Genomic DNA, 11,743 nt, shown 5'->3' with positions numbered 1-11,743 from the left:
GTAGATGCCTATGACAAAGAACAACCATAATTTAATATAGGTAACAAGATATGGCTATTTTGTTGCAATATCAAGACTACTAGTCCCTGTGACAAGTTGGACTATCATAGGCTTTGATCTTTTTTTTATTGGTGAATAAGTCAATCTTGTTGTTTAACAATTACATCTATTCGAGTCTATGAAGATCTATCATGTGTTTTATGTCTCTCTTTTTAAGCCATATAAGACTATGAATATCTTGGGAAGAAGACAAATGTCACCTCTTTATATACAAGTGGATAATAATCAAGAATTTGAGGTGGAAGAAGTCTTAGATTCAAGCCAATGTCGAAATAGATTAGAATATCTTATTCATTGACATGAATATGATATTAATGAATGCACATAGAAGCCACCAAAGAATCTTGCAAATATAATAAAGATCGTTGAGGCTTTTCATTGATGACATCTATCAAAATCAAGATGAAGAATTGTAAGATTCATGAAAGGTGATGACCACTCCTCATGAAACTTGTCCTTAGAAGAGGAGAAAATGTCATGGACATACATATTTACTTTAATATTTACCTATATAATTCAATAGAAGTAGATATAAGTAGATTTATTTCATAATATTTTTTTTAAAAAATATCTTATAAGCTTTATAGAAGCTACTTTGACTTTACATAAGTTTTTAGTTGATTAATAGGTTAAAAATTTGATCAACAAATTAACCACATATTAATAGCTTGCAAAACAAGCTAGCTACGTTTAGACTTAAAAATAAGCTAGCTATGTTTAGATTTTAGCTAGCTATGCTTAGCTATAAAAAAAACTTACCTTACAAGTTAAGATATGTGTCTTATAAAGTCAATATGTGTTAGAGATTCTATATGACATTGCCATATAGCTCCTAATTAAGACTATATATAGAGATAAGAGTAAAGCCAACTTTACTCTTGATAACACTTTTCTAGTACTTAATATTATTTCAAGTTTTTTTAGTTTTCTTATCTTTGGCAATAGCCATTCTAATTTAATATTATATCATCTTTGAATAATTATCTAGTCTTTTTGAGTGTCATAGGAGTATCTTGATCTTTCAATTCTTTAAGATTTATGTCCTTGACATAGGAAGGTCATAGTAAGGTTATTGCAATAGATAAGGTCACTGTACAAGAACAAACACTAAGTGATGATAGGCAATAAGAAAGTAAGGTAGCTAGTTTGGATTGCAAAACTCGATTACAAAGAACAGTGCAAGGCAAAAAGTAGTAGGATTGTTATATGGCCAAGGAGTGCAAAGTGGCCATAAAAACAATGCATTATAAGATCACAATGCAAGGCGCAAATCATTTTGTTAGGAGATATAGCACATGCATGGAGCTTCATCATAAAGAATTGTAAAGGATACAATAAGATTTGAATCTTTGAGAGTTGAAATAATGCGCAACAATAGGATAATTGATGATTTGCAATAATGAGTACTGACTTGTGATATTCTTCTATATTTCTTAGCATTGATTTATAGTCATAGACTCTAAGGTTATAAGTCTATAGGATTAAAAGATCAATATGACAAAAGGCTTTGGAACAATTATAGAAACCAACAGTTATAAGATTGAACAATTATATAATAAGTATAGTCATCGATCGATTACATGGTTATAGGGCACTAGAAAAAAAAAAACATATATTATCCAAAACTCTTAAGTATCAAATTTAGAAGCTCAATCTAAATATATATAGAATTTAGATTTAATTATTTTTGAATTAATTTCATATAAAAGAGGCCCAAAGAGTCCATTGGTGTACTCAAATTTTAGAGTGGAAGTCATTTGGAGCATTAAAGTGGCATTTACTAAATGTCGATTGCTTTCTAAATCAATTTTTTATTTTTTTTTACTTTTCTATATTTTATTTTATTGCAATTGTTTTTTTTATTGCCACATATTTTGTAATTTGTGACCATCAACTGCAAGTAGATGCCAATTGCTCTAGTTTACTTTTGATTTTCACTTATGTGTTGTTGACGATAAAGATCCAATGTGGATTTTTAGATTTTATTTTTTGTACCTTCTCTAGATGTGAGAATTTTTTTTGGAGGTTTTTTATGGTTATCTCATTTTATATTTGTACTAGTTTATATTGATAGGTATATTGTAGGAATGAAGTTTAGTTGATAGTTGGCAAGTTCATTTTGTTTGTGGATATTTTAAATTTGTATTAATTAAGAGGTGATTGCCAATAAATTTTAAAGCTTAGTAGTTTTACATACCTAGGTTATTTTTTTAGCTTGTAGATAGTTTTAGGTATCCAAGTAGTTTCTTTTATGGTACATATTAAAATTTGATATTATTATTTTCTTTCACAAGATTACTTGGATAGTGACCACATCAAAGAATTTGGGCCAAAGGTGGATACTAACAAGGCTTTTCAACCTATTTTAATGTTGGATACTACTTGAAGGCTTTGGAACTTGGAAGTAGATACATTTTATAAGATAGAAGATGATCCTCACAACATGGTGAAGGATAGATTCTCAAGAAGAGTTAGGGGTATTTCTTTGCCAAATTGGAGACTTAAATTTTAAAGATGGATGAAGAAAAAGCATTAAGGGTCTTCTACTTTGAATGAGTGGTATGCCTTTGAGCTCTTACTACAACACTTAGAACATGAAGTGCTTCAAATCTATAGAAAATGAACTAAATAATATTCAGTTGAGTTGTGTAAAGTAAAGCATTATGGAGAGGCATGCATAGAACTTATTTCAGCTCTTAAGGAAGGTGCTATCTCAAGCTTAATACTCACGATGAAGGAAGAAGATTCAATCTACAAAGAAGTTGATATATCTTTGAAAGATATCAAAGGAAAAAGAGTAGCTACTTCTTTATCTAACACTCCAACTACTTTGTCTCGCATGACTCAAGTAATAAAAGTAACTTTATCTGCAATGGGAGAGCTACCATTATTTAAACCTCTTCAAATATTTATTAAGCTTTTGAAGCATGAGTATGGAGGTTTTAGGCATAATCAAATGCAACACATTCAAGACTTTTGCTTTGAAAAAGGAAGATATTTCACATACCATATATACCTATTTGGCTTGATTTGTAGTAGAGTCAGGAGGTATATTTGTTGAGAGCCAACTTGTTAAGATTTTCTTATCTAAGATTGATAAGTGACTTTTAGATTTAGCCATACTAAGAATTATTCTCAACTATGATGGCAACACAACTTTGGCACAAGCATTTGCTAAAATTCAAAAATGCAATAAGATACTTTGTCAACATGGTGCTACTAACATGATAGCTTAGATGGCAGATATTTTTAAACCTAAGAAGGTTGCAACTACCACAAGTAGCTTAGCAGAAATTCAACTTGAAAAGACTATGCATTGTTGAAGGTGTAGTGAATTTGGTCACACAAAGAATGATTCCAATTGGTCTAAGAAAAAAAAAAGTCCTATACATAGAGAAGTCTAAGTCAAAAGCTAAGATGACTAAAGTAGGAGATAATTATAAAAAATGATAATTGAAGCGTATTCATTGTGACATATTTAATTACCATGAAGATAATTGCTTCATATTACATCTATAGAAACTGCATGCTTCAGATATGGAAAAAGTTTTAGAAGCTAAAATTATTGAATTAGAGAAGAGATTCAATAGTGTGGCCTGATTAGGCCAAGTCATTGGATCTCATGAAACTTCTAAAGGTAGAAGTAGTTTTTCTTCTCCAAAAAATTATATGTTCAATGCATGAAGACAAATGGTTGTTGTAGCTACTATACTTGCCTAAATAATAGCTAAAAATATGGCATCTATAGCAAATGAGGCACTAGAACATTTATTTGGCCATCCAAGTAATTGTGAAGATGCTAATACTCATATGTGATTGCTTTTATCATATGGCCTTATGGATGTTAATTCTACAACAAAGCCTTCTATTTCAACTTCAACACAAGATGAAGATACTAGTGTTAAAAATACAATACATACTTTGGCTTACAAAGTATTAAATATATCTATATTTCCTAGTATTTACTTGTTGGCTTCAAAATTTAAACTAGCAAGGATCTTTTAATTGAATGGTAAAATGTTAGCAGGTAAAGTGCCTATGCCATTATTACAAGGGGCTCAAGCAATTACAAAGTCTTCAATACAAGAATATAATCAATAGCATTACAAAATTTGCATCTAGAAGTTGTAAGGTTAATTTATGACAATAACATGTTTGTTGTTAGCCATACTAGTGGCAATACCTCTTGTACTAATTGTATATACTTACTAAAAGAGAATCTATTATATAATTTAATTTTTTTCTTTGATTCTTTTTTAATATAAAATTAATTACAAACTTACATACATTAGATGATTAAAAAATATCTTCAAGTATATTGATTTTAAAGAAAAATTATAAAAATAAAAGTAGATTATAAAAAAAATACTATCAAAGATTAAATTGTTTTAATTAAAATATTATCAACTAATTAGTTTTGATTTTTAATTTATTTGAGATTTAAAATTTTATAAAATAATAACATTCTTAAAGAATAGATGGATATTTTTAATTATTAGTAAAAATGATTTTGTATTGAAAATATCATAGTATATAATATAAACTTTAATATAATATTTAAAAAACTAAATAATAACTCATTATATGTTAATAGTAAAAAAATAAATATTAGTGATTTAAAATAAAAATTTAATGGCATGTTCTATAATCAATAGCATAAAGTCAAAAATGGTAAAAGAAAAGATTGTAAATAAATAAATAAATAAAAAGAGAAAAACCAAACATTTATTTATCAATTGATGTAATTCAAAAATACTAAAAAAATGTTTTAACAGCCTTTTTGTTTGTTAGTTTCTTTATGATTGCTAAGCCATTAATGAATTTGAAATCCAATTCCAAGTTTTCTAAAAAAAAGTAAAAATAATGTATCAATAATGGTAGAAATATAATTATGAAAGTTTTTCTAGTATGTAGAATTTACATTAATATTGTGATTGTTTATGAACTAGGATTCTTAAATAATAACAATGTAATGAATTTAGAGAATTGTTAATGCAACAACCCCAATTGATAATGCTAAATCTTATTTCACCCCACACAACTTGAATTAACTAAGTAGCATGCTTCCATAGTTAAGGCGCAATTGGCAGTCCATTATTTAATTTCAATATAGACCCAAAAATAGAATACGATTTTTTTTTTTAAAAATTGCGTTTTTAGAAGTCAAATGAAAGTAAATAAAATTTTGAATTATACAATTTTTGAGACAATCATCCTATTTCGTCCCACAACATGCACTGTTTGCCTCTCATCCATCATGCTTCATTTAGTCAAAGAGGATAATTTACAATAGGAAGTGGCATATTATTGATTAGTTGACTGCATGTAAAGATGTCAATTCGACAATCCATCGAAATACATCCTTTGCACAATGCAATGTGCTCTAATGTGTGCAGAAGTATCTCATCATGTAATAACAATCTGTTGTGACGAGTTTATTGAAGGGTTAGAGAGTGAGAAAGATGTACCAGTGGTGAGAGAATTTCACTGTTTGGTTGAGTGAATTAGTTTGGTAAGAATTTTCCTATGTTGTACGATGATTTGTGACTATTGTGTAAAAGATGTGGATGTAGAGTATGGAGTTGAATGGATAAGTCAATTTCATCAACTGTTTCTTCAAAAAGTCAGTGGGAAAGAATTTTTCGCATTTTTCCGATTTTTATACTATTCTACTGATCAAAACTGATTTGGTTGATGGAATTAGTTCGTATTATGTATGCAGTGGGTGCATAGATTGAATGTAAACTAGCTGATTAATGACGATAGGAGATTATAGAAATAACTGCGATTTTTACTAAAAAGACAGACGGTATATGGCTAGTCGCACTACACTGTTGGCTTTCATCGGAATTATTTCAAGAGACTTACTACTGATCATGTTTACAGAATATTAGCAGGCTGTTCAATTCAATTATTGACTACGAATTCTGCTCACGATACTTCGTGACACACACTGGAATCAAGATGCATTCCGACAGGGGAACAGCCAGAGTATGAAACACACAGGACAGGAGGATTAGGGACTGCTTCAATGATAAAACAATGTGGTATAGTCGACAAATTACGGGCTTACAGAATCACTTGTGATGTCTACAGGCATAATGTACCGTTCTCAAACCAGCAGGCTTGCAGAGACAAATGCACATGAAAGGGAAAGTATCCGGTTGCATAAGATTCAGGCTTCTATTGTTACATTGTATGCAGATCCCTAGATCTATAACTGGGACATAACTTCACCGAGCAAGGCAACGGTCTCTGCGTACGCCTTCTCAGCCTTGGGTAGGCTCTTCACTCTCGCTGCGTAGTCCAACTGCAAAGAACAACATACAACATACCTTGTGAGTTTGGTTGTAGAAATGAAGTGTTTTAAGATCGGACACGTCGTGGAGAAAGCCCCAATATCTGAGAGAAACTCGAACAAACAGGATGAGAACTTACGGTGTCCAAGGTATCAAGGGCCTTGGCGGTCAGAGCCTTGAAGGCCTTCTTGTCAGCCTTAGGTTTGGATGCCTCGATGGTGTTCAGGTCGTATCGCAAGTACGATGCGGACGAGCGCAGACCGTTCTGGACGTATGGCCATGCCTTCTTTTCGATCAAGGGCTTGACTTCCTTGATGGCCTCCACTGCGGTCTTAACACGCTCCGCGGCTTCCTGAGGGGTCTTGGGTTGCAAGTAGAACCTCGACTTCAAAGGCAAATCCGTGTCTCGGGCTTGATCAGCGTTTTCGGTTCCGGCTGAAATAAACCCGAACAATATGCTCAGCTATGTTAAACGCCCACATTCCAACCCGGTACTCCATAGTTGATAAACTACTTAATTCGACGGTAAGAACCACAACTACAATTGCTACTGTACTCCACGGGTTTGTTTCAAATGCTAAATCTAACCTAACCTCTACTAACAATATGTAAGAATGCGGCCATGTGCACGGAAAGTTTCGAATGAAGGAGATTTCACCAACATGCTGAGATATTATGATGAGCGATTCGCATTACTTTCCACTTAGAGGCAACGGGGATCGACACTTACGCAAGCCACCGGAGGGGGGTGGAGGGGGAGCCAGCTTGATGGCCTCAAGAGCGCGGGCATTGCCGGCGAGAGCAGTGGCAGCCAGGGACACGGCGGCCAAGCTCAAGAATCCCCTGCGGGATTGCGCCTCCTCGCTCTGGGCGCGCACACTCACGGGGCCGCACTGCACGGCCGCGGCCATACCACTGCCGCTGCTCACCACCTTAGTCCCGGCCAAGCTGCTCCCCAGCTTCGCGCCTTGGGACAGACCCGCCATGCATGCAACTGCGTTGGCCATCGCTGCAGCAACAATAACACCGGTCACAAGTCGTCGTCGTCGTCACGGATCCGCGATGGAGCCGAGGAACCGATCACCGCAACGTCGCAGGAAGGCTTGAATCACAACGCCCCATGAAAGTCCCGGCGAGTGTATTAGAACGCCACCTGCGACGTCACGGGCAGCCGAGGAAAGTTTTGGACCAGGGAATCCGGGCTGCCCGTAACGGATAAGGTGTGGATGAGGTGGTGGGGAGATGGAGGGTGGGAGTTGGCTGGCCCGGGACCCGGGCCAGCGAATCCTCTCCTTCGATGATGGCCGAGGCTATCCGAGCTCCCCGAGCCTGGCCGCTTCGGATTCTGGCTTGGGTTCTCCTTGGCGGGAAGCTCGTGGTGGAGGCGAGCTCGTGGTGATGAGGGCCCTTTCACGCATCGCCGGTTATCGGCCTCAAGGTTTGGGCGGCGCAGGGCCTTTCACCACTTCTTCTCACTAGTTAGTTCTGCAGTTGTGGAACTCCGTCTTCTAGAAAGTTCGTTGACATGAACCACTGCTTCATGGAATCTTTGAATAGTAGTGATTTATTTGCATGTGAAAAAAAAGGAAAAAATTAAAATTGAAATGTGAATATATGTATGAATATACTATGTGTTTTGATATAAATGTATAATAGTAGTGATTTATTTTCATTTAACTTTTTCTTTTTTCTTTTTCTTAAATATTCACAAATAACTGATGATTTAAAGTGATTATCATGTGATGTGGAGTTTAAGGTTTGTTAGGTAAGGGAAAAAAATGGTGGTTTTGTTTCAGAACTAAGATGTCATATATCTTCTAAAATTCAACATTTTTGTATAATTAAAAATAGAACCCAAGTATCATATAAAAAAAATGTTGTTAAAATATTTCTTAGATTCATTAGTTGTTAAATCTCTAAAAATTCTTTGATTTAAATATCAAAATAAATCTCTAAAAAATTGACAAACATTTTTGTAATCTTTGTTTCTATGTATGTATGTATATATATATATATATATATATAAGGAATTGTTAAAGCTACACCCCCATCCCAACTCATGATTCATTTTTGTACAAGTTCCATGTCCCCCACCCTGTTCCCATCCCGCATCCCTGTTCCCATACCCCAACCCCGCCACCCCAGTTCCCACCCTATGCCAACACAACCCCCCTTGTTGTCCCCTCTCCCTTTGGTCATAGCCAAAAATTAATGATATATGTATGTATGTTTAAGTATATGTAAATATACATTTTTTTTTTTTAATTTAGGTAATTGGTTTTCTCTTTACATTATAATTTAGATATCAATCCAAGTCTTCAAGAAGTCATATCTAATTTATAATTTTAAGTGCTTAGCAAAGTGGCAATATATATATATATATATATATATACATACATACACACACATTTACACATAAACACTAAATTAATATTTTTAATAAATTAAATATATAACTTAGATTATATAACCCATTTCTTTTTAGATTTAAAAAAAATCAAAATAAAAGGTTGAATACTAATAAAGAATCAGATTATTGCAGTTATTTGTTAACAATATTTTTTTCATTATGGCCAAACCATCCACTAGTAGCCATTTTATTTAATTTAAGTGTTACTTTTTTATATCAAATGCTGTCCATGATCTTATGTTTTCATTGCAATAATTTTTTTTATATATATCATTATTTTTTATTTTTTTATTTTAAAATCTTAACTGTATTATATAAGGTTAACAAACAAAATATTTTAAATCTCAGTTTTACTGATGTAATACATTGATTTTAATCAATTTTTTTAGGAATCAGCATGTACTTTAAATATCTCTATTATGCACAGACCTTTCAAAATAAAACATCTAGTGATTTGTTTTTTCAAAATCCCAGCATATTCATATGTACACACACCAAAACTCAAGAGTAAATTTTAAATTATTAAAAATTAATTAATGTAAGAAAGTAGTCACGTAGAGATTACAAAACATTTAATTATCCATAATAAAGTTAATAAACTGCAAACAATTCTAATTGAATAAATAGTGACAGATTGTAATTGAATAGACAATTGTTTGCAGTTTGTTATAAACAATTAAACAATAGTGACAGATTGTAATTGAATTCAATTAGAATTATAAAAAGGATTTGAACTTACGATTCTTCACAAAGCTCATTTGTTCTATCAATCCAACAGTCATGCCATCCTCATATCATGAACAAAATCTAGGTGGTGAAGAATCATTCTATGCAGCAGAAAAAGGCACTGTAATCTCTGCAGAGAGCAGTACAAGAAGGGCGACTTCTGAGTTGTATTATAGTTTTAGTATATTGCAATTTCAAATGCTAAGTTACCTATTGCAAGGACAATTCTCCACCTTGAGGTAGCAAACATGACATTGGCCCCGCAATGGAGTTTACTGCACATGAAGGCATCAAGAACTAGAGTCTCTGCGTGGGAGAACGGAAACCCGACTGTAGTTAATGAGCACAATTCAATTACAGATAACAAACGCGGGGATAAAAACAAAAATTGCCGTGGTATCACCAGGTGCTGAACAACATTTAACAGAATGGTAGCTAACTTTACTTTGCTCTTCAGGTTGGTTCGGCATTGGTGCGCGGCACAGGCTGGGCGGGTTTCAGATTGCCCTGCACCAATGCAGTTGTCTTCTTCCCACTTGTGGATCTTTGAAAGAAAGGTATCCCAAACTCCTTCGCAGACACTGTGTTGGATGATGCTACAACCATAGACAGCTGATTGACGATAAGTGAAGTCCAAAGCTTTGGAGGGGCCACGATCTCCATCTGGTGTGCAACTGCAGCTGAGAATTCTCCAAGAAGAGGGTGCTCCATAGATTGCTGGTTTCTAAGTGTAGCAAGATTTTTTTGCTAAATCCCTCGACTTGATTGTGCATTTGACAGAACTTGCAAGGTCCAACAAACGCACATCTGAGTAAAGACCTCACCAACACACTACATCTAACAAGCCTGCTAGCACGATTGATTCAGCTCCACAACACGGACAATCTAGATTGCATCAACCTCAACACTTTAGACGCGATAACTGGTAAACCCCAAGTGCACAAGTTTCAGATTTAGTTCATACTTGTTTTATCAACGAGTTGAGAAAAAGATTGAGTTCAGGGCTCACATTTGGTTAGCTGGTCAATAGAAATATGACATTGTAGAGTGTTTTGCAACTGATGAAGATATGCCTGTGAGGTACAACTCGCTGGAAGGACTCGAAGGAAGGAAGGTTCGCATACACACCTGGTGTTCTCTGGCTTCAACGACACGGGAAAAAGACAGCGCTCTCAGCCGCAACACGTATCATTAAGAGGTTTAGGGTTGCTGAAGCCCATGACTTCATACAGGCGGTGCTCCGTACTTCCTTCAACTCGAATGGATTGACAATTCGGATGGATTGATAGCTTTGCGTGGCTGCGTATGGCGGCCTTGGAAACCCAATTCTAATTCTCTTCCAATATAAACCCTTTGCATTGCTCACTCGACATACAGAGTAACGTTAGTGGATGTGTGTGGAAGTGCTTGAAGATATGTTCGAAAATGTCTTCACTCTTTCGCTAAGGCAGCTCCTTTACTTCTGGGCAATCCCTGCGTCTCTCTTTTCTCTCTTCCAGTGGACTACAATCTCTTCTTATAGCTCATTGTGTCTCTCTCCCCTAGTATTCATCTTCGGGATGTCCTGTTCTGAAACCATGGCCGGGGCTGATGCCAAGCCAGGCAAAGCCATCCATACAAAACAAAAGTCAATTAGTTTCTTGTATTGCCTTCAAAGTAGAGTCATGCAGTATATTCATGGTGTCAACATTGTTCCTGCCAGTGTAGTAATTTTAGCATTATTCTTGGTTCTAATTATATTATTGGAAGTTCTACATAGAAACCAGCCGGGTATAACATTTTGAATATTGATTACAGTGCCATTGTTCACTTTTGGGATTTTTCTCTCTTTGTCAGGGGCCTGAGTATTTCGTTCATAACTGCTACTTTCTTAGTAACTTGGTGCTGCTGTGAATCTCGTCAAGCTCGGCCCACCAGTTCTGGAGCTGTCTCGGAGGGTTTTGTTTTGAGCACGACAAGTATTTTGTGCATTGCTTGTATTGTTTCTCTTGGCAAGGACTTCAAAGTATTTTTCATATCGAGTGTTTGGGCATGTTACCACTGACTTTACTTTTTAGGTTTGTGGAGTTTTACATGTGCTGAGCTTTATCATGGTTGTTGAGTTTGAATGTTTGTGTGCTTTCGTTTGACTAAAGGTGATAGTGGAGCCAACTTGATTGATGCAGTTGGAATGTATTGTAGAACATGTGTATGTGTATGAGCATTGAATATGTGATGAAAGTGTGAGCAATTGATCAAATCCATAGAT

At 34.8% G+C, this 11,743-nt stretch overlaps 2 protein-coding genes and 1 long non-coding RNA gene across 4 annotated transcripts; 1 reads left to right on the top strand and 2 right to left on the bottom strand.

Annotated features, from left to right (window-relative positions):
• Positions 1-6,092: 6,092 nt before the first annotated feature.
• LOC112280626 (oxygen-evolving enhancer protein 3-1, chloroplastic) lies at positions 6,093-7,464 on the bottom strand. Its single transcript, XM_024516301.3, has 3 exons — positions 7,090-7,464; positions 6,499-6,794; positions 6,093-6,370 (listed from the first exon to the last, which is right to left on the bottom strand). The coding sequence occupies exons 1-3, from the start codon at positions 7,364-7,366 to the stop codon at positions 6,275-6,277; spliced, it is 669 nt and encodes a 222-aa protein (XP_024372069.1). The 5' UTR covers positions 7,367-7,464; the 3' UTR covers positions 6,093-6,274.
• Positions 7,465-9,577: 2,113 nt separating this feature from the next.
• LOC149989460 (uncharacterized) lies at positions 9,578-10,645 on the bottom strand. The gene is made up of 2 exons (XR_016501961.1): positions 10,505-10,645; positions 9,578-10,277 (listed from the first exon to the last, which is right to left on the bottom strand). It is a non-coding gene; the product is annotated as an uncharacterized LOC149989460 (long non-coding RNA).
• On the top strand, positions 9,920-11,510 carry LOC112279645 (uncharacterized). Of its 2 annotated transcripts, none has more exons than XM_073532556.2 (3): positions 9,920-10,052; positions 10,276-10,420; positions 10,593-11,510. In XM_073532556.2, exons 1-3 carry the CDS (start codon positions 9,924-9,926, stop codon positions 10,688-10,690), a joined length of 372 nt encoding a protein of 123 aa, XP_073388657.1. In that variant the 5' UTR covers positions 9,920-9,923; the 3' UTR covers positions 10,691-11,510. The 2 variants fall into 2 exon arrangements, with proteins under 2 accessions (XP_073388657.1, XP_073388656.1); XM_073532555.2 differs by having other exon boundaries at positions 10,563-11,510.
• Positions 11,511-11,743: the final 233 nt, after the last annotated feature.

The sequence above is a fragment of the Physcomitrium patens genome, chromosome 3 (assembly GCF_059467195.1).
Source record: "Physcomitrium patens ecotype Gransden chromosome 3, ASM5946719v1, whole genome shotgun sequence".
NCBI classification, from domain to species: domain Eukaryota; kingdom Viridiplantae; phylum Streptophyta; class Bryopsida; order Funariales; family Funariaceae; genus Physcomitrium; species Physcomitrium patens.
Note: the sequence above shows the minus strand (reverse complement) of the source record. Positions and strands in the feature narration are given on the sequence as shown.